The 26,725-nt window shown below is 37.3% G+C and overlaps 2 protein-coding genes and 1 long non-coding RNA gene across 4 annotated transcripts in view; 1 reads left to right on the forward strand and 2 right to left on the reverse strand.

The window, feature by feature from the left end:
• Window positions 1–4,097: 4,097 nt before the first annotated feature.
• Window positions 4,098–6,545, reverse strand: mpc1 (mitochondrial pyruvate carrier 1). Of its 2 annotated transcripts, XM_051651177.1 has the most exons (4): window positions 6,327–6,541; window positions 4,863–4,959; window positions 4,645–4,777; window positions 4,098–4,445 (listed from the first exon to the last, which is right to left on the reverse strand). In XM_051651177.1, the coding sequence occupies exons 1-4, from the start codon at window positions 6,399–6,401 to the stop codon at window positions 4,421–4,423; spliced, it is 330 nt and encodes a 109-aa protein (XP_051507137.1). In that variant the 5' UTR covers window positions 6,402–6,541; the 3' UTR covers window positions 4,098–4,420. The 2 variants fall into 2 exon arrangements, with proteins under 2 accessions (XP_051507137.1, XP_051507138.1); XM_051651178.1 differs by lacking the exon at window positions 4,098–4,445 and having other exon boundaries at window positions 4,641–4,777; window positions 6,327–6,545.
• A 41-nt stretch (window positions 6,546–6,586) lies between these two features.
• The window catches only part of slc30a6 (solute carrier family 30 member 6), a 35,683-nt gene continuing 15,544 nt past the window's right edge, over window positions 6,587–26,725 (forward strand). The window contains exons 1-5 of the mRNA XM_051651151.1: window positions 6,587–6,691; window positions 7,124–7,405; window positions 7,625–7,671; window positions 8,289–8,375; window positions 9,015–9,099. Coding sequence (XP_051507111.1) covers window positions 7,234–7,405; window positions 7,625–7,671; window positions 8,289–8,375; window positions 9,015–9,099 — 391 coding nt within the window. The 5' untranslated portion in view covers window positions 6,587–6,691; window positions 7,124–7,233. The remainder of the gene's footprint in view (window positions 6,692–7,123; window positions 7,406–7,624; window positions 7,672–8,288; window positions 8,376–9,014; window positions 9,100–26,725) is intronic.
• On the reverse strand, window positions 18,882–26,402 carry LOC127413757 (uncharacterized). Its single transcript, XR_007892698.1, has 2 exons — window positions 21,804–26,402; window positions 18,882–21,402 (listed from the first exon to the last, which is right to left on the reverse strand). It is a non-coding gene; the product is annotated as an uncharacterized LOC127413757 (long non-coding RNA).

Genomic DNA, 26,725 nt, shown 5'->3' on the forward strand with positions numbered 1-26,725 from the left:
TATTGATTGTTTAATCCTAAAATCGATCTTTTACTCTGTTTCAACAATCCTCTTCAATGAGAGGAAATCACTCGCATTTGCAACCACATTTAGTGCTAATCGACAAAAAATGTCTGTGATAATCCACTGGCTGGTAAATGTTCAGATTTCACTCAACAGTGATTGAGCAGTATAGCGGTGAAGAAGTTCAGCAGTGAGATCCTTTCACTGCGAGTTGGCAGGGTTTCTGCAGGTTCGAAGGAATGAAATTTAACACTTTTTAAGGCCAAATAAAAGAAAAATGTAAGACCACTTTCACAATAATAATAAATTAAAAAAAAAAAACACATTAAATAATTCATTAGCTGGTAAATACAAAACCACTGAGACTACTTAGATGTCTCTGGACATGTTTTTTATATTTTATTGTGCATCTATGTGTTTTCTTTTTTTTTAAATAAGTTAATACAACATTAAAACTCCTTGAACGTTGTTGAAAAATGATTCCGAGGGCTCTCGTTGTCTGCTGTGGCTTCAAGCCATCAACAGAGCTGACTGGACTGAGGAGATCATTTCAACTCACAACTTTGCAGCAAAAATTTATAGCAAACATGATTACATGTTTGTTATGAACTCATTTCATTACAGTAATTGTATTGCTAAGAATATGTTTGTATTTATGATGGTTTTGTGTCATATTTTCGTTGAATCATCCAGTCTGTCAAATCTAACACAACAGTCAGTGGGCTTTCCGCCGCTACTTACTGCATATGCGCTGACATTTTTGTAAACAAGAGGATTGGTCTATAGACCTTATTCACAGTAGCGCCATGTTTGATTTTTAATGGGAATGGAAATGAGGCTGTGAGGGATAGACTTACCATTTCTTCAATGGCATGCACGGTATAAAGCTGGAAAAAGCTCCTGTTACATCTGATTTTCCACAACTCATGTTGTCTGGAGTTTTTTTGTGTACTGAGTGTCCTTGAAAATATATTTTTCCAATGTTTTGTCTGCAGAATGATCCAAAAACACTTTAAACTGCAGTACAGCCCATTGAAGAGACTGTACGTCTCAGCCTCGTTGTCATTCTCGTCAAAAATTAAACATGGCGCTGCTGTGAATAAGGTCTAGCATGTGCTGAATAACATTTATATATTTTTTCTTGGCAGATACCTTTAACAAATACTTTAACAGGTAGTTAAAGGGCAGTTCATTTAAAAAAGAAACGTCTGTCATCACTGCTCACCCTTGAGTCTGTATGAACAAAAAAGGAGCGTTTAGTCTCAGTCACCATTCACTGTCACTGCATCTTTTTATCATTCAGTGTAAGTGAATGGTGACTGAAACGCCCTAATATCTCCTTTTGATATCCACTGAAATAAGAAAGTCATACAGGTTTGCAACAGCATGAAGGTAAGTGATGACAATTTTCATTTTTGTGTGAAATATCTCGTCAAAACTCGTCAGTTACCTTAAAAATGGCCGTTTAAAGTTGACAATATGTATTGAAAATGTTATAAAACAGATTAAATTATGAAAGAGAACTGTGTTGCATAATTAGTTATGATGTATATTGAAGACAGATTATATACTAAATATTAAATATAGATTAAATATTTTCACATTATGTATATTATTAATATTATAATTGTATAATTATTACAACATTTTTCAAATTGACTGATTCAGATGGCAGAGAAAACACCTGTATATGTCAGATCTAGAGAGATGGAGATGAGAGATATAACAGGTGTAACTTTACAATTCTTATCAAAGGTGATGTAAAATAACGAAGGCGTCAAAAGACCGCTCCAACCTCGTGTGCTTGCAAATTGTCACGTTGACAGCTTTGTCGATTATAAGCAGGAGCGATAGTGCTAGATAAAATAACACCATTTGCATTTCTGATTAACAGTTTTATGAAGGTTTATACATGTAACATCGTAAGTTCAGTAAAAATGCGCTTCCCTGCACGCGCTTACACTAAACTCAAGTGTCAGCTGCTAAATGACGGACGAGAGACAGAGAGAGAGAGAGAGATGATTATGACTAACGCAGATTCTGCTGTTTTAAGCGTCTCCTCTATTCACGCCCCACAATTTAAGACCTCAGTAAACAAAATTTAAGTCTTTTTTATGGCCTTAAATTTAAAAAGTATATTTAAGAATTTTTAAGACTTTTTAAGGACCCGCGGGTACCCTGGTTGGGAGTAAAATTTTGGTTTGACTCTTTCCACGTCCAAAGACGAGATCCACACAATTCATAATGTCTGTTTTAATATCCTTTCTGTTCTTTACAGTCAGTTGTTGATCAAAAATAAACATTTAATTTTAATAAGACTCGTGAATTTTTGCTCAACAATAACACACATAACACTGTAAAACGCTCGATAAACTGTCATTATTCCTAAAGAGGCAGAACTGTTTTAGCACATGTTCTACAAATCAGTATAGATACTAGAGGTGGGAAAAAATCTATTCTGTTACAAATCACAATTGATTTTAAAATTGTCTGCCTTTTTTTTATTTAATTACAGAAATGACATATTTAGCTTAATATGCCAATACAATGATAGATACAGTATACTGCAGAAAGAAACATTTGGTTTTCTGTGTGAGAAGTTTTGTCTCTTTATTTCTTTACGTTTAGTCCTTTAATGCGCTGCGGCTACAGCCAGCAAGCACTGTTTGTTGACTGTTGGAGGTCAACATCCTCAGCTATGATAAATGTTCATGTCATTATGCATAATCCACAGGTTTATTTTGTTGTGGAGTGGAGAAAATTTGTCAGGAGTCTTTATGCAGATTCTGGCCGACACTGCTTTAATAACATTTGCAGTAAAAAATGTTCATCAAACTGTTGAATGCCGTGAACTATGTTGTGCCCCCGCAATATTTATAATATGTACTTTTGAATGCAGTGTGAGGTTCGCCTTGTGACTTCAAACGCTCCGGTTACACTGATGCACATAAGTGGTTTTGTGCCACTGTGTTGGAGTTTGTCTTGCTTGAACTTTGTTTTCTGCGAGTTATTTAGCCTCTTTATTTGTTGAATGTTTGTTAGTGTCCATACATCTCTATAAAACACGTCTGATTGGGTAATGTGGACATAATGCAGCTAAATTATTAATGGGCTGCTAAACACCAGCTAGTCAACTAATAGCTCAGAAAGTGCATTATGAAAATTTGTAGTTTTGAACTTTCCTTCTTTTTACCTGCAAATTCTGTATTTCAGAGTGAAAGAAAAGTCATGTCAGCAACAACTGTTCTTCAATAAACATTAATAAATTGCAATATTCATAGAATCACAATACTTTAAACCTGGCAAAACATACTGAATTGCAACTAATTATCACTGTAATATTGAATCGGGAGGTTAGTGGCAATTCCCAGCCCTACTAAATAATACAAATGATGGATGTACAGTAAACATGAAAAAAATGTATATTTTTGTAATATACCTATTATTAACAACATTAGCTGAGAGAGAATGTCTTTCTTATTTAAGCAAAATGGAAATGATGACTGAATGAATCCGAATGGAATCAAATTGAATCTGGAAATCTGTATATCCAGCCCAGCCCTATCTGCAGACCACAATTTCTTACTCGATTACAACAGATTACACCCCTCATAACAGAAAGATAATGAGTGCATTTACATGCAGGTTTTCTCACTGATTATGCTTAACGATCCGACAAAGTGTGCGCTCATGTAAACGCAGCAAACGGCTTTCCTTTATAGTGTAAGGTCATCAACGGTGTAAGAATAAACCGATCGACCGATTTCACGTTGCATGTTAAATCCTTTATCAGTGTTCTCACCAGCTCATCCAATGCATGCACGTGTTGAGCTCATGACTCAAAAAAAAGAGAATAACGCGATTACTTTAAATGTCGTGTAAACGCAATTTTCTAGCTTTGTCTGATTTTTTAAATACAATGATTTTTGGGAGTTATCAGCGTAATGGTGTTCATGTAAACACGCTCAATGATAATCTCAGGTAAGAGGCAATGCTTCAGATCTTTCCACCTATGTCTCTTTATTTGTGTCTTAAGGTAAACTTAACTAACTGCTGCAGTTTATACAAATCTCTCAAACACAAAGCAGCAAAAGGACTATTACCCTTTTTTTTATTTTTTTATTTTTAACCATATTCATTTTTAAACATCATGTATGGAAATAAATGACCCAAAACAAATCTAAATTACAAACTACAAACTTCAAGACCTTGTGGCAAGGCTTAAAAGGGTTCTGTGTGTAACAGACAGACAATCAGAAAGAAAGTCTGAAGATTTGAATGACATTTGTATGAAATCCATATAATTGATGTGATTATTATTTCTGTTAAAATGCACCAGATGTCAGCAAAACATGTTGCTACACGGCTTCACTGATCACAGGATGTGAACCGTGCTGGTTGTTCACAGAAACCTCCATCATTTGGCCATCTTCTTCTCCATGCTGACGAAGAGAGAGAGAGGAACACATAATGAATGACATTAAAATGACTGCAAACCAGACTCACCTGAACACATGCAGAAACCATCAAATTATAGAAGGTGTCGCACGTTTACAGTAAACATTCGAGTAACCGAGGAAGGATTTGCACAGAAAAACCATGTCAAACGTGAACTCCTCACTCGACAGGATCTGGTCTTACTTGTATTTGATGAGTCTGCTTCCCTGGATGAGTTGTGCCGTTTCATTGGTTAGATGGCAGGCAAACAGAAGCCAGTTTCTGGGTTGCACCTTGTAGGCGAACCTCATGAACAAGAGCGAGTAACAGGTGAGAGCTGGTGAAAAACAGAGTGAAAACACCTCAATTCGCCTTTCACCTCACACTACACTCTTGCACAAGCGGGCTGTTGTGTCACGTACCAAAGGTCATTCTGCCGCTGATGATCTCTGGACTCTTCTTCATGTCAGAGATAGCGGCGATGGGCAGACCCCAGTTGGCCACCGGACCCCAGAAATGCTGAAATACACAACAACAGCAGACATTAGCACAGAGACGGAGCTCAGATCTTACTTCAGTACAGATGAACATGATGATGTAGAGAACTCACTGTGCTGAGGTCGAATGTCACACGGGACCAGCAGATCACAACATGAAAGGAAAGAAGTTAAAACAAGAAGAAAGCAAAACTTACTGATCACTGCCAAATCAAATCAAGTGTTTGCACTTACAGTCCTCTGTGGGATTACTGTGATTCCTTTATTCATTAGTCGGGTGATGAATAAACTACTAATAAAGGAAATGAAGCCTATTTTAGGGCCATTAAGATTTGTTACATTATGGCATTATTTTTTAGACAGTAACACACATTTTACACCCCAAATCTCATAAACACAACATGGAGAAAAATGTGCAGTATTGAAATACTGTCATAGTGATATTGCCTTGGTAGTGCATTTGTTTTCACTGATTTTAATTATAATGTTTTTTAAATCACTGTACAACAGCACATTTTTATTGTAATAAATTCTAAAATGACTGTTACAGTAAAGAGAACAATTACAAAAAGAAAGAAAAACAAAAAAACAATGGGAATAGTAAAAGGAAAACACCCGGACATGGTCTGACGTTGAGAATTGGTGGGGGTGTAAAATGTTCTTTAGTGTCCTGACAATAACGTCATAATAATGCAAAAAAGTCGAAATGGTCCAAAATGTTGATTTGGGGTTAAATAATATAGTACCATATTATATTATTTTCTTAACAGCTTTCGTGAGAATCATCCAACACTGTACAATATTACATGTAACAGATACACTTTTGGCTCAATTCGCTTGGTAAAAGGTTTTTGGACCTCCCAGATGATGAGATGTGTGTTTATTGTGATCTTGTATGGAGCTCAACAGTACAGGTGTTTCCTGCTGGTCTGGTCGGGTCAGTCGTTCAGATTTTCATTGGCCCCACCACAAACATGGGTTTATAATTTACATTTTAATTGGCTGGAAATTATACCGCTAAAATGGAAACTTTAAAAGAAACTTTTGCAGAAAAACATTGACATACAATATAAAACATTACTCCTTCGTTTTTCATTTTAACGCAGTTCTTATTGATGTTTTCAAGACTATCACGAGTCATTCTCACAGTTTCAATCAATGTGGGCCAGCTAGATCAACACAGGTCATACGATTAAACTCAATCACATCCTCTCTGTTGAACACTGTTGTCACAGATGATGATTTCTTGTTTGTGTGTTTGTTGTGATCCTGCTGGTGATCGGCAGTACTGCAGCGGATAAACAATCATATGTGTTTGTTTTGATCAGTACACCGCTGCATGAGCTCGTGTATATCGAACATTTCTCAAATACATTCACACGCACTGACTGACCTCATGAGATAATCTCGGAACTCTTTACTGCGCAGATGATCCACGGCTTTACGCGCCAGTGTTCCCGCCATGATCGAGCAGATGATGATTTAATGAAGATTATTTTAATGCGCAAAAGAATCTCTCTGTACTGGTCTGTCCGCTGTGATGATTGTTAGAGGACAGACTTGAACGCACAGGCACGGCAGCAGATCACTTCCGGTGGAAACATTTCCTGCGTGACAAATAAAAGTCCTCAAAGTTATTGATCTGTTGACTTGTACGAGAAAGGGTGCGTTTTTAGCAGGCTTACGTGCAACGTGCATTACAGACATAATATAAGTGAAAAAAATTGGAGAAACAAAGGGAAAATAACAAATGGGTAAAACTATTTTTTATTATTATTATTGTATTCAACAAATTTCAATAATCTGTACAAGATTAAAAATTCATACACCATGCCATAAAATCTTTTTTTGGGGAAAATATAATAATATTAGATATATATATATATATATATATATATATATATATATATATATATATATATATATATATATATATATATATATAAGACAGAAAGAAAGGAAGAAAGGCAAAGTTTCAAGCATGGTCTTTAATTTGGGGAAAATATAAAGGAAATGTTTTTATTTATGCTTTTTCCAAAATTATAAAATTAGTCAAAATAATATATGAAAACGAAAATATTTGCTATTTTTTCTTTGCTGTTACATGTTATGAACAGATATGTAATAGGATAAACAAACAGCCGATGTCCCTCGTCTCTACCCGTACTTTCTTTATGTTGCTGTAGATCTCTAGAAGCTCTGTAGCGTCATTGGCTGCGGTGAGTCATGTGGTCAGTCGTAACGTATGACGTACAGCTCTACAGACAGCGCAGCGGAAGTGAAGTTCTGAGTGAAGATGGCGCTGGACTCATATCACAGTCACGGCGATGCGTGTGATTATTACAGCAGAAACATGAGCAATAAGCCTGATGTGGTGCCGTGTGGAGTCACCGAGCGCAAGATAAACGCGCCCTCAGATAAACCCGACATGGTGGTGCTCGATGTCATTCACATAAAGGACATAAAGGGTGAATACTCCATCAATCTGCTTTATATTAATAACAATTACAGAAATTTAGCAAAAGCCAATGAAAAGTTAATCAAATGTCATCTTACGGTTGAATAAAGGCTAGTATTATTATGTGTCTATGCTGTAACAGTAATTAAAGCACAAGTTTATAGTGCTGTATTCCATCAACAGCAGACTGTCAGTGAAATGGAAATATCTGTTTTGTTTTCACATTCAGATGTTCCGGGTCACAGAAAGAAACATGAAACGGACACATATGTGCTGGTAAGAACAGTACAGGTCTTCAGACTGGAGAGGGAACATGAGACTGTCGTCAGAACAGCATCAGCTGTTAGAATGAACATGTCTGATATTTGCACATTTTTATGAAAACACACATATGTGTGAAACCCTGAGCAAACGTTCTGATATTTTTCACTCAAATGTCATGATATTTGTAAAACTTTTTTATATACAGTATATTTTAATATAATTAAAGAATTTTTCGGTAGAAAATGCTATAAATGTTGTTCAAAAATTAAGCAACCAACATGGACACAAAGATTACATTCCTATTTTAAACTAGATTTTTCAAATTTTTATCAATGACCCTGTAAGAGATTTAAACAAAGATGATCCACATATTCTCAGTTCTCCTTGTGAACAGAATTCCTGTTTCTTCTTCACTTGTGATTGAGATCTTCTGCTGCTCGTACGGCCCAAATAGATCTTAAAGATGTTACAAGATCAAAATAAGCCCTGTGTTCTTTTTTTAATGAATGAGTCAATATCTGCTCACCTGTCATGATCCAGTCAGATCCTGGTGGTGAAGATGCTTTAATGTGCAATAATCTCATTCCGAGTCTGCTGAGATCAGTGCTGATGTACTTCCTGTCCTGCAGGGCACGATTCATCCCTTCCGTAAAACTCACCGCTCTGTCCTGGGGAAGTTTGCTCAGGAGTTTAGTCTGGTCACATCTGACAGACGGGTAAGTTCATCTCGAACGCACAGCATCTGTTGTGAGTTGTTGATGTCAGTAAAATTTATTTAAAAGCAATTCTTAATTATAGTTATAATAAAAACCGTTAGCTGAAACTCTAAACTCCAGAATGGGTTTCCACGCTGAGATGGACGTTAAAGTGATAATTGGTGTAAACTGTAGCGGTTAACGGTGACAAGGGTTCGGCCGGTGATAACACTCTTAAAGTGATGTGTTGGGTGTTTTAATATGTAAGTCAAGCTGACAACACCGGCATCATTACACACACATATGTGAGATCAGATAGCGACGTGTTTTAATATGTTTACCTTGGCAGTTTTGTCCCAGTCCACACCGAAGATCTGTTAGACCAGAGAGAGAGAGAGAGAGAGTGTGTGTGTGTGTGTGTGTGTGTGTGTGTGTGTGTGTGTGTGTGTGTGTGTGTGTGTGTGTGTGTAATGCTGCAATTTGACTGCAGGTGTCAGTGTTTACTCTGTTCTCCCTCAGGATACAGTAGACTGTGTGTCTCAGTGTTCACACACACACACACACACTGTGACTCTGTGCTGCTGTGGTCAGTGCTAATGAGCTGCAGTCTGATTACAGTATGTAGTGCTGTTGTTAATGATGCTTGTGTGTTTGTTTCAGTCGTGGCGTATTCTTCTGTTTGGTGTGTTGAATGTGATGTGCACCGGATGTCTGCTGACGTGGTGCAGCTCCACCAACAGTATGGGTGAGTCTTTATTAGTTCATTCATATGACCGTTCAGTCCGGGTCACAAGTGTGCCGCTGCACAGACTCAGATTGTGGTCGGACCTGCATTATTTGGGACCTGCAAAATGTTAAATAATAAGAATGTCCCGGCCTTGGTCCTCTTTAAAGGGACAGTCCACTCAAAATTGATCACTCTCTCATCATTTACTCACACTCATGACATCCCAGATGTGTATGACTTTCTTCTGCAGAACACAAATGAAGATATTTTGAATGAGATATGAGGTGAAAATATCCAAACAATGTACAGTAAGTCAGTGGGGTCCAACACTTTCAAGCTCATAAAGGAAATCCATATGACTCCAGAAGTTTAATCCATGTCTTCTGAAGCGATACGGTGGGCTTTGCATAAGAAAAAGAGTAAAATGTAACCTTATTTACTATAAATCTGGACATCTGTGTTGTTCTTGGCGTGATTATGATTTCAAGCTTGATTACACTTCCTCGCGTTTAACTCTTGCACAGAGAGCTGTACATGCAGATGTCAAGATTTAGAGTGAAAAATTTGTTACATTTTGTTACATTTTGTTAATTAGTTACAAAATTAGTTTCTTTTCATGAGCATTTCCCAGATAGACCTGTCGTGATTATTAAATAATCGTCTGATCGCGGTTATTTAATCTAACTGCGGTTATTTGAGATGTCCACGATTATTGTGCACTTCAAATTCCAATAACATTTTAATGCCCAAATAAGGGAATTTTAAACAAATATATAAATGCCACGAACGGCACATTTGTGTGTCATTCAACTGAACTCCGAGCACCACTGAGCCGAACCGCGGACATCAACCCAGAGCAGCTCCTGTCTGGAAGAGCATGTGAAATGCTTCTCAAATGCTCTGATGTGCGCGCCGTCAGTGAAGGATCGCGCCAAATTCCCCCAAAAATATAAATGAACAAAGGTTGATAGTGAACGCAAAGCGTTCTGGTTTCACTTTAATTTAACGATCAGATAATGGTGAATGTTTCTTGTCAAAGAGGGTTCATTCACACATTGTTAACGACACAGTGACACCGAGGAGGTGATGCATGCTTACTCTATTTTTGTTGAGTGATAAAATGATGAAACAAAATCTCAAATGTTTTGCTTCATGAGAAATAAGGGCTTGTGGGTTTTATCAAAGAGCATTACAATAACATGTGAAAGTGAAGAAATTACAACAGAAATATTTTTATATTACTTAATTTAACATAATATACTATTATATAATGTAAATATAAAAAAATATATATTTTGTATTTAGATATATACTGTACACACACATATATATATATATATATAGAGTTGCAATCAAAATTATTCAACCCCCCTGACCAGCAGTACATTCTGGTGATGTGAATTAAAACACATCAACTAAAACCTCAGTAAACAGTCAAAGTAAGTTTTAATACACATTTGAGTGATTTTGAGAACAAAGAGTTCAGTTTACCCAAATTTTAAGATAAAAATAACTAATTCTCTCCACAAATGTCATGTCAAAAATATTCAACCCCAAAGTCAATCATATATCCTTAATAACAGCAAATAAATGTTTCAGGTAAGTGTTCTCAGTCTTCAGACACCCCTCTATTAGAATTTTTACACATTTCTCATGAGCAAAAGCTTCCAGCTCATTGACATTCTTTGGTTTCTGTGCTGCCACTGCTTCCTTGAAATCCCAACAAAGGTTTGCAATGGGATTTTAATGATGGACTGAAAGGGCCATTTAAGGACATTCTACAACCTATCCCTGAACCAGATTTTGGACAACTTGGATGTATCCTTGGTGTTATTGTCTTGCTGGAAAGTCCAGTGATCACCGAACTTCAATTTACACACTGAAGGCATCACATTTTTCATGCCAAAATGGCCTGATTCCTGAAAGAATCCATGGTGTCAGTCACATAGTCAGGATAGCCGTTTCCTGCGGCCGCAAAACACCCCCATAACAGGACCGACCCACCTCCATGCTTGACTGTGGGGATGGTGTCGTTCTTGTCAACACCTTGTCATCTTACTCTAGACATACTGCTGACCCATTGGTCTAAAACTCATTTTCAATTGTGTCATACGTCTATAAAACCTTCTTCCAGGACTCCACAGGTCTTTCCAAATTACTACTTGAATATTCAAGTCAACATTTCCCTTGGTGAAGTTTTGCTTTCTTCCACACCCCAAGAAGGTTGCTTTTGTACCATATTTAAAAAAATGTATGAATGGTGCTGCCAACTTTGTCTATTGGAAATTGAAGTGCCTTGGAAATGTACTTTTAGCCATGACCTTTCTTGTGTAATGAAATAATCTCCTCTATTAGCTTTTGAGACAGCTTATTTTTAATTGCATTTTTTGCATAGAAATACATTTTTGCTTACAACGCTAAATTTACATTTGAAAACTTAAGTGCCATTGCAGATTGATGACTTAATTTTGTTTTAAAACAATTACTTGTGTAGCCTTACATATTTAAGAAACAACTTCATGCAACAGGGGTTGAATAATTATGACATGGCTGTATTTTAAAAAAATCCTGCTATTTACAAATATTAGGTTATATATTCACACTATGACTTTGAATGTGTCACTCATCTAATATAGATGTAAAGTTAAATTCTGGTTCATCAGAAAATTGTACCTTTTGTAAATCCTTACTGTCTTGAGGGGGTTGAATAATTTCGATTGCAACTGTGTGTGTATGTATATATACACACTGATCAGCCACAACATTAAAACCACCTGCCTAATATTGTTTAGGTCCCCCTCGTGCCGCCAAAACAGCGCCAACCCACATCTCAGTATAGTATTTAGAGATTATATTCTTCTCACCACAATTGTACAGAGCGGTTATCTGAGTTACCGTAGACTTTGTCAGTTCGAACCATTCTGGCCATTCTCTGTTGACCTCTTTCATCAACAAGGTGTTTCCGTCCACAGAACTGCCGCTCACTGGATGTTTTTTGTTTTTGTCACCATTCGGAGTAAATTCTAGAGACTGTTGTGTGTGAAAATCTCAGGAGATCAGCAGTTACAGAAATACTCAAACCAGCCCATCTGGCACCAACAATCATCCATGCAATTATCTAATCAGCCAATCGTATGGCAACAGTGCAGTGCATAAAATCAGGCTGATACGGGTCAGGAGCTTCAGTTAATGTTCACATCAACAATCAGAATGGGGAAAAATGTGATCTCAGTGATTTGGAACGTGGCATGATTGAGGTGGTATCACTTGGAAGCTGTGAGGTCTCCTCCATATTTTCTTTTATGAAGTCAAGACCTACAGTACAATACACATTTAGTAGTATTTCTGCAACAATTTAAAATTAATTCAACAGCAACTTTATTATTTTATTTTTAAATATAGAGTTTATATGTACTGATTCTGTTTCTAATAGAATATTTATAGGATTTTAGTTCCGAAGGTTACACACATTACTGATAAATGTGGTATAGTATATTGGCATATTTCCCCAAAGTGGTTCATGCAATTATGAAGTGTGACATCTTCAAGAATTGGTTAAATAATGAAAATTCACACATGCTAGAACACTAATTAGTATTCCTTCAGAACTCAGAATTCTAAAATGAGTGTGTGATTAATTTTATTTGAATCTTAAATCTGTGCTAATTAGTATGTGACCGCTATATGATTTAGTTTGATATGCAAATATGTCAACAAACCGAGTTTGAGGGTGCCATCATCTGTTGTCCAATAGGTTTTAAACTTTGGAAGCAGGATTGCAGCCACAATCAGCTCAAGATCTTTGAGCATCTCACCGAAGCCCTTGTTCACACCCACCAGGATTGCATCAACCAGGGGCTTGCAGAGTTTCATGGATGTCTTAACTCGTTTAAGTTTGGAAACCATGATGTTGAGTGTTGGTACAGCCAGCCCATGTGCACATTGGTTTCTCCCTGAAAGATGATGATTGCTTTGGCGACAAATTCTCCAAGAAAGGCTTTTTCTGCAGGATTGAACCTATGAAAGAGCAACTTTTGATTAAAACATTTGCATCTATATTTTGCAGTAATTGGTTACTTTTTATCCTCAGTGACTCCTTGTGTGACTCCACTCCCATCAGGATAGAAATGTTTAATCATAGTATAGTTGATCACTTTGCATTCATTTGTATTTGCATTCATTTGTATTCCCCATTTTTGAATGGCAAGCAAAAATTATTATTCATTATTATTTTATCTGACATGGTCGTCTTGGGATGACCATTCTACTACATCTTATGATGCCATACCAATTGTTGTCACCTTTGCTGGTGGTAAAAGGCATAAAAAATTTCTTTAAGAGCAGCTTTAAAGAAATTGCATGGCATCATTGCATTTAGAATAATAATAAAATATTATTCACATGGGGACTTTGAATTCCACGCAGAGATTCCTGATAGCACCATCTCCCTTTTCCTTCATGATTCAGGATCCTCTCCACTGAAAGAAAGGAGTTCCATCGTGTGGCGTTTGGACGAATTAACTGCATACTGCATTCCTCTTCCACCCTCTCTGCGGCTATGGTGGACCGGCCACTCTTTTTCCACAAGGCCCAACATTTGGAGAAGGATGATCTTGATAACTTTTTGTATGTTTCATCCGAGTGAGCAGATTCAACATCCACGGTGGAAACCAGGTTCAGAAGATGGCAGGCACAATGTTGATGCTTGAGCAACTGAAATTCAAGATCATCCTTGGCCAGGATATTAGTCACCTCAACATATACAAGCTCCTCACATTTCTCCTCCTCATCTTGAGTGTCATAGTCATCCTCATCCTCTGATGGGGTTGCTGTTGCACCTTCTGCAACACTGGTGTTATTGTTCTCATCTCCACAGACACGGAAGGCCTTCAAAAAATGTTATCCGTTGTCTGTTGATATACAGACAACTTTTTCATGGATCTCGAATTCAGAGTGTATGTTGTGTATCGCAGTTGCGAGAACATCAAATGTGTGTGACCCCTTTAATTGTCAACAGGCAAGTTCTGCAGAGCATCGGTGTAGATTATCTGGGTCAATCCAGTGCACTGTCATACCTATGAAGCTGCATCTTCTTGAACTCCAGCAATCAGTGGTCGTACAGATGTATTCCACCCCTCTCATGGCATCTGTTACTCTTATCTTCATTTCTCATTGCAGCTTCATTGCAGCTTCCTCTATCTTGGTGCAGATGGTGGGTCTTAATCACACAGTAGAGTTAGGCTGCAATTCATGAATCAGGTCCTTAAATTCCTCTTTTTCAACAACGCTAAAAGGTTGGAGACCATGTACAATGAATCGCAGTACAGCTTTATCAACGGTTGCTTGAGAAATGGTCTTTGTCACTCCAATTTTGAGTTGTTTGGTTATAGGCTCCAAACTCACAGCTAAATAGACGTGATGCACCATTTATAATCTGTTAGCAGATCTTTCCAAAGTTCACCATTCAAATGGATTGCCCAATTCAGCTATCTGACTGTGAAAGAATGCCTAAAAGTTTCAGTGGAGTAGGCTACATTCATTCACTTTGCATTAGAATTTTAAAACTAAAATATAATGTCATGTTGCAGTGGTTGTTGACAAATCAGTAGCTGTTGTAACTTTGTTGTAGTGTTGATGATGATAATGATCTTTGCCTTTGAAAACTTAGAGCAGGTAATAATGGACATAACAGGAATGTCCGGGCACCAGGGTGTAGCCTGTGTGCATTCGTTTGTGTTTAAATGTGCGCCAAGAGAACGTTGGCTCCAAAAAAAAGTGCTGGTCAAGCTGCTCCCTCCTCCTCACAACTCTAGTTCGTTACCACTATCATCATATAATATTAGCCTATATGAAGAAATAAAGTCATGGTGACAACGCATTATAATTACAAGGACCCACATAAGCATAGTCACACATTTATTATTTCCACTATGTGGATGCATTGCTGACTAACAATAAGCTAACATAATGCAGACAATACCGTTGTAAGGTCAAACATGGCCTATATAGATTGCTCTCTAGCTAACTTTACATTAAAGTAACATTCATCAATGTGTTTCTTCAAATTTGAGGTTGAATTCTTAAAGGCACTTATTTCTGTGATTCGTGGCAAACAAAGCAATAAGGCCATGAATGGTCATCAGTGCTGGCACTGGACATGCCGGCTTCGGCCTCATTACTGGCTGCAGCCATGTCGTCATCTGATATATGAAACACCTGCGATTCTAGCTGCTAATGCACTCACATTCGCATGGAGTAGCCTCATCGACAAGTCTGGGAACGTAAGGGTAAAACGCACAAGATCTAGTACCTTCAATACCCTGTAGATGGCGATAGTGCCTCTTCTGTAGCAGAAACAAGCCGCTGCAGAAAAAGTTAGGGTTCCATGCAAAGTGTAACAAGTAAAGGTCATTGTCAATTGAAATATAGGAGTAAAGAGTACATATATTTATTCCAAAATGTAGTCGAGTAGAGAGTAAAAGTTGCTAATATCATTGATTCTCAGTCAAAGTACAAAGTTGCCAAAAAGATACTTAAGTATTGTAACTAAGTACATTTACTCAAATACTTTACACCACTGATACTAAGAGAGTTGATCATTGTTGTTTTCAAACTGTCAAATGGATAATGACAGCAAACCATAGCCAGAATATTAGATGTATTAAATGAGTGCTCTTTTAACTAAGAAATGCTGCGCTCGACACTTAGAACAAACATGTGACTTGGACTGGTTTATTACAGTAAATAATGTCATGTCAATTGTTACTAAAAGTTCTGGTGTTATGGAAGACACCGTCTTTAATATTCTCTTTAGTCAGTGTCACTGTGGCTTTAAGCGTTATTCAGGACTATGACAAGAATAGAAAAAGTGCTCGACTTCGGTTATTCGGACAGCATTGAAGCCGTTACTGTAAGCTGTTGTATGAACAGACTCGCACCTGTTAGTAAATACAGTTTTCATTAGGGATTGGACAATATATAGAATTTCAATATATCACAAACCAATATCGTGGCATAACTCTATATTTTGAAATTTGCAACATTGTTTTCTGTCCATATGATCATAAATAAAATGACCCGTCAAACATTATAATCTCTCAATCGCTTGATTTGACCACTACAGGATTTTTTTCCTACACTGTTTACAGGGTTCACACAAGGTCCTTGAAACGCTTAAAGTGCCTGAATTTAGCTTTTAAAAATTTAAAGGAATAGTTCACCCAAAAATTTAAATTCTCTCATCATTTACTCACCCTCATGATATCCCAGGTGTGTATGACTTTCTGTCTTCACCAGAACACATTTGAAGAAAAATATCTTAACTCAGAAGGTCCTTAAAATGCAAGTGAATGGAGATTTCTCTTTTGAAGCTCCAAATATCAGAGACAGTCAGCATAAACGCCATCCATACGACAACAGCTGTTAAATTAATGTCTTCTAAAGTGATACGATTGCTTTTGGTTTGAAAAACAATATATTTAAGACAGTGCCCTTTTAGCGTTTCTTATACACAATTTTTTTGCTTGTAAATTGTACACATTATTTCAAACTGTGATAGCTCATATCATTATAATATATACAATTTCATGATATAATATTAATAGAATGTAGAATTTTTGTATTTTTTACAAAGTTAAAATGTGATTATAATAAAGATGACAAACAAGTGATTAAATATAAATATTCACTTTCACATACTTCTGGACAGGTTTTGTTCAGTTCTATTGCATGTTTTGCACCTGATCAGCCTGAATGTAGCCCACTATATTTGAAAGATTATTTGTTTGTGATCTTTTTTTTTTTTTTTTTTATAGAGAAAAGTAAACTTTGAACATTTATATTGTGTATTAAATAACTTTATTTTGAAGAGAAATTATATTGTGTATTTTGCAAAACATTTTCAGAAAAGAAAAAAATTTCGGACATATTTTGTAATTTAAGAGTTGTTATATCGAATCGAGATTATATCAAACCGTGAACCTCATATTTTATATCGAACCGAATCATGAGAACCATATTGTCCCATCCCTAGTTTTCATTGATTGTGTGAACGGAGCAATATGACTTGGATCTTCCTGTCTTCTAGTTTTCTGCAGACTGGACAATATTTACTTTGAAGGGCATTATATTCACTTATTCATGCTCATCCTTGTTTATCTAGCTGAAATCAAAACATGAGGCTATTAACCTGTGTGTGTAGTCATGGATTCCTGAGGTGTTGCTACAGTTGCTCTTTTTTTTTTTTCAGTACAAACAGTCTGCAAGCGGTGTAAAGTTTCCTGCTCAATCTTTTCAATGTTTGCATCTTATGTTCTCAGTAGCCTGTACAGTGCACGACATGAGGAATTTCAGCCGGTAGAGGTTCTGCTGAACTGACATGTGGTCACATGGTAAACGTGTTACATGCACTTAAGAAAACGGGTTATTCCAGGGTTTTTGCAGACATTCTGATTCACCATGTAAAGGAGAACAGCGATTCCTTATGTCGTTTAAGGGATTAAGAGAAATCGGTTTAACACACCCAGGTTTCTCCCAGAGAACTCCACTTATGTGGTCATGTAAACTTATAAGCGCTGTTCTTACAGATTTTTGAGGAATGTGCATGAAGAGACCGGATATATATCAAGACTCATATGTCGGCAGCACATTGTCATGGAGAAGTGGAAGTGAGTTCTTTAGATTTGGACCAGCAGCCTTTCCGTAACACGCTAACAAGTGCTTAGCCACGCCCTAGCAATCAGATGGAACACCTTAGCAACCTTGCAGCAACAGTCATATCTAAGCAGTAGAATGCCCTATAGATGTGGAAGTGGGTTCTTTTGATTTGGATCGGCATCCTTTCCGCAACCGTATAGCAACAATTATATCTCAGCAGCAGAATATCGTAGAAACGTGTTTATTTTTTTATTTTTTATTGAAGCAAAAAAGTTCTCCAACACCTATATCACCCATGTGAAAAACTAACTGCCCCCTTAAACTTAATAGCTGTTTGTGCCACCTTTAGCAGTAACAACTGCAACCAAACACTTCCAATAACAGGAGATCATTCTTTCACAACACTGTGGTGGAATTTTCGCCCACTATTCTTTGCAGAACTGCTTTAGTTCAGCCACATTGGATGGTTTTGGAGCATGAACTGCCCGTTTAAGGTCCTGCCACAGCATCTCAATCGGGTTCATGTCATGCCACTCCAAAACTTTAATTTGGCTTCTTTTAAGCCATTCAGAGGTGGACTTACACCTATGCTTTGGATCATTGTCTTGCTGCATAATCCAGTTGTGCTTGAGCTTCAACTCACCGACTGATGACCGGACATTCTTCTTTGGGATTTTCTGGTAGAGAGCAGAATTCATGTTTCCCTCAATTATTGTGAGTCACCCTGAAGCAGTAAAGCATCCCCACACCATCACACTACCACCACCATGCTTGACCGTAGGTATGATGTTCTTTTTGTGGAATTCTGTGTTTGATTTACGCCAGATGTAACGGAACTCCTGTTTTCCAAACAGTCCACATTCGACTCATCAGTCCACAGAACATTCTCCCAAAAGGTTTGAGGATCATCAAGGTGTGTTTTGGCAAAATTCAGACTTAATGTTCAGCCTTAATGTTCTTCTGGGTTAGCAGTGGTTTTTGCCTCGGCACTCTTCCATGGATGGCATTTTTGGCCAATATCTTTCTGATGGTGGAGTCATGAACAGGATAGTGTGTAATGTAGCAAAGAGGATTGCAAATATAAGAAATATCCACAGATAGACCATGGCTAACGTTAATGAATGAATAGAATACAACAGGTATACTGTTTTACAGACTAAAAGCTGTTTAATTGGTCACAGCATAGAGTTACAACAGATTTGGCTTATTTGTAGTTTTTTTTTTTTTCATGAAACACAAACAGAATATGAAAAGCTGTTACGCACAATTACTTTGAGCAAATACGCCCGATTAAAATATGCCGTAATATAATGCCTAAATGCTGAGGTAATCTTCATGCTGGAGCGGGTCTGACATGCTGCTGAAGGGAAGTCAGGTGACTGCTCCCGGGTACTAATGCCTGCCACATGAACCCTCTGTCAGTGCGACTTATACACAGATGCAACCTATCTGTGTGGTTTTCTTTCTCTCAACAACGCAGTTTTGACCCGATGCGACTTATATTCAGGTGCGACTTTATTTCCGGAAAATATTTAGGATGCATAAAATGTTAGCTATGAAATAAGTCTTAGCAAAACAAAGGAGTCTGCCGTTTTAATTGTAAAACATAAAGAATTTAATTTCAATTGATTCAATTCAGGTTTATTGGCATGACAATTGGAGTACAGTTTTTGCCATTACTTTTTAAGGTTATGTACAGACAAAATATTTAAAAAAAGATAAGATAATACAATGATAAATACAACAAAAACTAGTAATAAAAAAGGAAAAATAAAATGAGAACATTTAAATCCTAAGAATGATTAAATAAAAAATACATACAAAATAGGAGAATATACACAAAATGCATTAAATGTATACAGTGAATTAGTCATGTCTAACAATGTGAATAGCAGACACATATTTACCAGCTAGTGCAGTTGTGCTGTCATGAGAACTTCCAAGTGTAAAGGAGATTTTCTCTGTATCATTGAGTTTAAAGGGATAGTTCACCCAAAAATGAAAATTCTCTCATCATTTCCTCACCCTCATGCCATCCCAGATGTGTATGACTTTCTTCAGCAGAACACAAATGAATATTTTTAGAAGAATATTTCAGCTCTGAAGGTCCACCTCATGTCACCTTCAGATGTAAAAGTGAAAGTGAAGATTTAGAGTAAAAAAAAAAAAAAAGACATAAATATTGATCACACCTATCATATTGCTTCAGATGATATGAATTGAAACACTGTGTGTAGTCACTTTATGTGCTTTTTGGAGCTACAAAATTTTGGCACCCATTCACTTGCATTGTATGGACCTACAGAGTTGAGATATTCTTCTAAAAATCATCCTCTTTTTAGGTCACAGTGTCTACATATTCTCTGCTCTCTTGGTGTTCAGGCTTTTTTATGTCTTCCTCTCTTTATTTCTAAGTTATGGTCACAATCTTTATTTTGAGAGAATGTTTCTCTCTTTAAATTGTTTAATCGATAGTTAATTTGCTAATTTGGTGGTTCTATTTCGGGATGAATAACATTGGAGTATGCTTTGAAGGTCACATTCTGTTTTTAATGTTTTATCAGGAGTATTTTTTTAGATTTTAGATTTAAAAAAATAAAAATAGGTTTAGGACTGTAGCTGGAGTCAGTCACGGTTGAGTTTCATTAACTAGTTTACAGTTTGTTCTATTACTGCCACAAGGAATTAAAATCTCCTCTGGCTTTGTTTAGTCAAGTCATTTTTATTTGTATAGCGCTTTTCACAACACACATTGTTTCAAAGCAGCTTTTCAGAAGATCATGCATTAACAGAAAATGAAACTGTAATAACTATAAAGTCTTAGAGTCATCATTGTGTAGTTTGATTAAATATGATTGTAAATTGTGCATAAAAATAAGTAATTAAATAATAATTGTATTTAGAACCCATGTGAGCAAGCTGAAGGTGACTGTGGCAAGGAACACAAAACTCCATAAAATGTTAGTTAATGGAGAAAAATAACCTTGAGAGAAACCAGGTTAACTGTGGGGGTCAGTTCCCCTCTGGCTAAACAGCATGAATATAATGCCAATATTAGTTATTTGTGTGCAGTGCAGGTCATGGTTTTAAATTTGTAAAGTAAGCGTTAAGGTCCAATGTTTAAAAAAATAAAAAAAGATTTTTTATTAAATTTAAGATTAGTGACTGATGTCTTTGAAGTCCATCCTGGATTAACTGCAGAAGTTCACACAGATGCATTGTCCTTTGTTAGTTGGCTGATGAAGGCTTTTGTTGGCAATTAAATGATAGTCTATGTATTCCATTTCAAGAGTGTAGTCCATCAATAGGCAAAGGTGATGCAGGCAGAGATCAATGAGGTGCATCGCAGTTCAACCTGCAGGTCATTTCAGTGAGGTTCGGTGGGGTCCATCATAAATCCAAGGTTCAGGCAGTGGCATATGAAGTATCCCATGTCTTACAGTTGGAGCTGGCATAAGTTCATCCTCTGGAGTCAAAAAACTGAAGTGATGTCTGGCTAGCACCGGCTGTAGTTTGTCGTCATCACTCAGTGACACATAGCAGTGGAGTCCGACACCAATCAGGAACGGAGCTGGATCTGGCTGGCTCTGGTAACCTCGGGATATGAGTCTCTGTAGTGTGATGGGGCCTAAATCCTTACTGAAATCGTTCATATATACTATTTCTCTGTAGAAATGAACATAGTTGGGAGGACACTACCTTTTCTAGCATTTTCAACATATATGGGAGATTTGAAATCGGTCTGTAATTAGCCAAATCTCCAGGATCAAGCTGTGGCTTCTTAAACTGTTTGATAACTGTCATTTGAAAGTTTCTTGGGACATGTCCTAAGGATAGCGAGGAGTTAATAATATTAAGAAGAAGTTCTGAGATTACTGGGAATACCTGTTTTAAGAGCTTGGTTGGTATTGGATCTGACATACATGGTGTGGCTTTTGATTTCTTTTGATAAGTTTTGTTAGCTCTTCATGACCTATGACAGCGAAGGATTGAAGTTGCTTCTGAAGACAATTTTGAGGCTCTTTGCAATGCAGGAAGAAATAACATAAGCGGATGCCATGACTTACTGCAATTGTTTGTTGTTGTTATGGTTGTTCTTGAGCAGCAAGGGTTTGAGATCGATGTGGTTCCTAATCAGCAGATGTTTGAGACTGATGCAATAATCCATGTAAAACACAGTGGAGAAAACGAATGCACGCAGTCGTGATGCAAGATGTAGACAAGCAGAAAAAAAGAAAAGAAAAAAGAGAAACGTGTGTGCGTGGCAAAATACACACAGTTGAAACAGTACAAAAGTGGAAAAACCCGAAGCAGGCGGTAAAATGTCAAAGGATTAAATGATGAACGTGAATAAGCAATGCTAAGCAGGCTAGCAAGCTACAAACACAGACTTGTGCAGCAACCGGAACAGGAAGTTCTGTTTAATAATTTTGTAACGTTGTGTTGTGTACCACTGTATCTGTACGATTATCAGATAAACTGACTTATGTGTTTCTCTCACCGTGTATGCCCGGACTAAGTCATTTTAGACCTGCTCATATGCTTGTCTTTTGATTTTTGGTAATGTTTAAAAGGATCAGGTGGTGTAAAATCACTCTCTGCATTGCTTTGTGGTTCCCACAGATTGTTTGTTATGAATGTGCTGTGGTTAGTCTTTTAAGTGACCACTGAATATGATTTTTCATTCTGAAATTTTGATATGGCAGAGCACATTTTGCTGGTGAGGATGTTATTATCGCTCTCTTGTGCAGTTTGCTGTCTTGCATGAACAGCAGTCTTTGGATCGGCGGGGTTCTCAGTTTACCCTCCCGCAGCAGGCCAGACGCCCCCTCATCTTGCCATTTCCTCCCTCCGGGATCCATTTTCCTGCCAGGTGTTAGTTTGTAGTTTGTCAATAAAGCTTTTAGTTTACATATGGAGCGATCTATTGTTATTTTAATATGCCGCGTTGACAGACACCTGAGCCATCCCGCTCGATACGTGTTATAGAACTCAATGACAGCTGAGCGCTGCAGTTTGCAAATCTTTCTTACCGAAAGTACCGGGCAGCAGAGAAAGGCGATACTCGCCCGGGGCCGCTGCCACTACAGCTTCGCTCAGAGGCTCCTTAATGTTTCGCTTATGTTTCAGATAACCCGTCAGCAATGTAATGGGGCTCTGTTCTCACGGGAGCTAAAGTGAGACGCTGAAGGTCAGGGTATGAGTACGATCAGATGTGTTTTGATGCTCTGGTCTGTAGATGTTATTAAATATTCAACTAAAGATCCAGGCTTGGTTTACCACTGTGTCTTCATCTCTGCTTCTTTTTCATTGATTGGTCTGTAAACATACACAAGTCACCTTAATCTGCACACAATATGCTTCAAGGATTTGTTTCTTCTCTGTCCCATATCTTTGATTTATTTATGCGTTACCCCATCTGTCTTTTCTGTCTTTTGTGAATAGGATACCAGTGCCATCACTCCATGCTTTTCCCCAGCCCACATATTTAATTCGCCAAGATCTTTTTTTTTTTTCATTTGTTCTTTTTAGCTTTTTGCTTACAGAAGAATGTTTGAATAAATTCAAACTAAGACTGTCAATTTTTTAATTTTTTTTTTACATTTGTCAAACTTGAGATAAAAATGCACATTTGAGTGTTAAAATGGTGCATTCAAATTTAAGATGGGTGCCAAGCGCTGACGATGGCTAAGGTTTAGGTCTTTGGCCATTACGTCTTGCTAGAGATCAAGTTGAAGCCCGAATTACTTGCTCTCTTTATTACTTCTTCTCCAAGGAAGTACATTTGTTGCAATAGGCTGTATTTTATGTAAGCAGTAAACACAGATTTAATAAGGCACTGCGGCCCCTCAGCACAACAGAGCAAATGGGAAAAAAAACGTTCTTTACCGTTAATCAAGCGCTGAAACTTTGATGGGTGAAGAACAATCTGGAATCATGAGTAACAGTCACGTGAAGTCCTCTTTGCAAAATAAATTGCTTTTCGAATCTTAGTGACATCTGCGCTACACAAAGCTTGACGGAGCACAACGAATGAAATAGAAAGCAGGTGTCTCGAGATCCCCATGATCTGTTCAGCTCTGTGGCACTCTGTCTAGCGTCCAGTTTGAACAGCCCCTATGGCAGCACTTTTGCTCCGATGTATACTGTTACTTCAGTGAGGTGCAGTCTGAGCTGCAAACGCTATTTCACAACCGAATACCACTACCATCTGGGAATATTACAACTGTTCATACAACCGTAATTAATGAAAAAACTGGGTGATTGATGCTTGAGTACCACTGTAGTTCCATGGCACCGTTACACCGTGCAACACTAAATTTACATAGAACTGTCTATTGTAACGGAGTTTCTTTTATTACACTTTTTAATCCCCATGGAGACATTCTGGTGTAAAACAGCCACAAATCAAACATAATGTGCACCAAACACACTTCCATTGGCTTGACTTCAAACAAGGCAAAGAAGTATAGGAGAGTGTGGCTGAGAGCTTTATGGGAGGCTCGCCAACTGTTGATACACAGCAAAAAATTAAACTCCTGAAACCCAAGAGTGACTGCTGTGTGAATTTTCCATTTCCATTTTTGATTTGTAACTAGTAGCCCCAAATAAACATACAGATTATTTTTATTTTTTTGAAGAGCAAATAGTTCTCCTAAAAATTAGCAGGAATAAGTTTTGAAATTAAGTAATACCAAGCTATAGAAAGTCAGATTTCTTTCATCAAATTGTTTATTATGTTTCCAGAAGTGTTGGTTACTCATGTTTTATGATGTTATAGACATTACAGCTGATTTTCTGTAAAGCTGCTTTGGAACAATGTGTATTGGGAAAAGCACAAATAATAAAAAAATAAAAAAACTACACAAGGAGGACAAAACAAAGTGTACGCGCATGAGGATGCGGGGTCGCACAAGGTTAAACACTTCAAATTCCAGCACCAACAATGGCACTTATTGTAGCACACTTTTGTAAAACACAATTGGAGAGGCTTACTCTGAATTATATACATCCGTACTGCACACTATTCCATAAAGTACCAGGGACCAAATCGGTCACTGCAAAGTGGAGACACGTCCTCATCGTCTTGGTGAGTGTGCACAGCTGGTGATCCAGTCTTGTTCAGGTGTGGTTAGGTGTGGATCAGGGTAGGGCTGCAACAACTAATTGATGAAATCGATAATTATCGATAATGAAAATCATTGACAACGAATTTCATTATCGGTTAGTTGGATATATGCCGTGAGCATGGAGAAGCTCCATCAGTGACGCCACTTTACAGCCCAGTGAAAATGTGTTGCATGATGAAACTCGTTTGAAAAATGACGGAGACAAATTGAAGCAGAAAAAAACATGACCCAAGATGTCAAGCACATGAGAGCACTTTATAAACGTTTAAAAGAAGATTATAATAAGCAAACAGCTTAATATGGAGCGGTTGCTGTGGCTGGTACATTGACAGAGTGATTGTTCTGTTTGATTTATTTAAGAGTTGTTTCTCTCCAGCACATAACTTATATTTTATTGCTATTTTCTATGTTTTACAATGGATACATGTTATGAATTCAAAATCAGGCGCGTATTTCCGCATATTTCAGTAAACTGTTTGTCTTTACCACATGCAGGTCTCCGTTAAACTTCAGTGAGCAAGCGAGCATGCGTGCGTATCCGCATCAATCAAACCGATGAAAGAAAAGGAGAGAAATCATTTTTATTAAACAGTGCATTGCAATTCAGTAACCTTGCAACATCATACATCTATTTCAGTTTCAATGTAATCAATTGTGCAGCTCTTATGGATATAACACCAGTGTCTCAGAGGTCAAGGTGTGGTGGTTTTTGAAGTGTTTTAGATCATTTCTCATCATGTAATACAATGAGCACTGGGATGATGCTTTTCAGCACGAGAGCGAATCTGCACTGCATTTACAGATGATTGCACTATATTAAACCATGTATAATAAAACTAAGGGTCTGAAATTTGATAGTCCTGATAATGCCAAATGTAATGATTTCTGATTTCACCAGTAAATTTATACTATGGCAAACATTATTTTATTGTTTTACAAGTGAAGGAAATGAACTGTTTTGCATATGTCATGAAAGTAATAATAATATTTAAAAATTCAAATCATAAATCAAGGCAAATCCTTACGCCTTTATCAGTTCTGTTTTTAAAAAATCACATTTTAATAAAAATCCAGGAAATAAAATTATTTATCCAGTTAATCTTAGAAATAATCAAAGATTAATTGACTATCAAAAGAATCATTAGTTGCAGCCCTAGATCAGCGTATGCTCTACACATTAATGTGCCTGTAAGGTCTGATAACAGGGGTCAGTGGTATTTCTGGAGCAGTCTGTCAAAGGTGTTCCAGCCCATAGTTCTATAGGTAGCTAGGCACTCTATCACTGGGAACAAGACCGGAAGTCTTCCAGAGCAAAGACGTCTTCACTACAATTAGAGAGAGAGACAGAACATGTCTTGGTCAGCAGAGACAGACAGTCTGGTAGGAAGAGAGGATATTGAGACTTGAGCTGTGCTATTGGATACTTTCCTGACCAGCTTCTAGTGACAGCAGTCAGGGGTCAGACCAATGTCTCAGTCTGTTAACCTGGTGGTGGTAACAGGCAAGTGTTGAATGTCCACTGGATGGTTTGTACGTGAGGGCGAGATGCTAGTTCTGATTTCAAAAGCAGGAGTTAAATTCCTCGAGTTTGGCAATTAAAATGAGTCTTGTTTATATATATATATATATATATATATATATATATATATATTAGTCTACAAAAATGTGTCCCACTAGTCTCAGCCTGAGAAAGCCCACACACAGACCATTCATCTGATGTCATCACATGTTGAACACTAAGATGAGAAGAACAGGGGTGTATTCCAGAAAGCAGGGTTAACTTACCGTCACATATACCCTGAACTCTCGCTTGATTAACCCATTCCTTGCTTACTCTGGGTATGTTGGTTCCAGAACAC

This window comes from Myxocyprinus asiaticus, chromosome 23, assembly GCF_019703515.2.
Source record: "Myxocyprinus asiaticus isolate MX2 ecotype Aquarium Trade chromosome 23, UBuf_Myxa_2, whole genome shotgun sequence".
Taxonomy (NCBI): domain Eukaryota; kingdom Metazoa; phylum Chordata; class Actinopteri; order Cypriniformes; family Catostomidae; genus Myxocyprinus; species Myxocyprinus asiaticus.

Bases quoted from the DNA above. Each gene is read 5' to 3' on its own strand.
- mpc1 (XM_051651177.1), bottom strand. From the start codon at position 6,401: ATGGCGGGAACACTGGCGCGTAAAGCCGTGGATCATCTGCGCAGTAAA. The intron at 4,960-6,326 runs GTCAGTGCGTGT...TGTGTATTTCAG, and splicing joins GAGATTATCTCATGAGGTCA to CATTTCTGGGGTCCGGTGGC. The intron at 4,446-4,644 runs GTAAGACCAGAT...TCTCTTCGTCAG, and splicing joins AGCAGACTCATCAAATACAA to CATGGAGAAGAAGATGGCCA.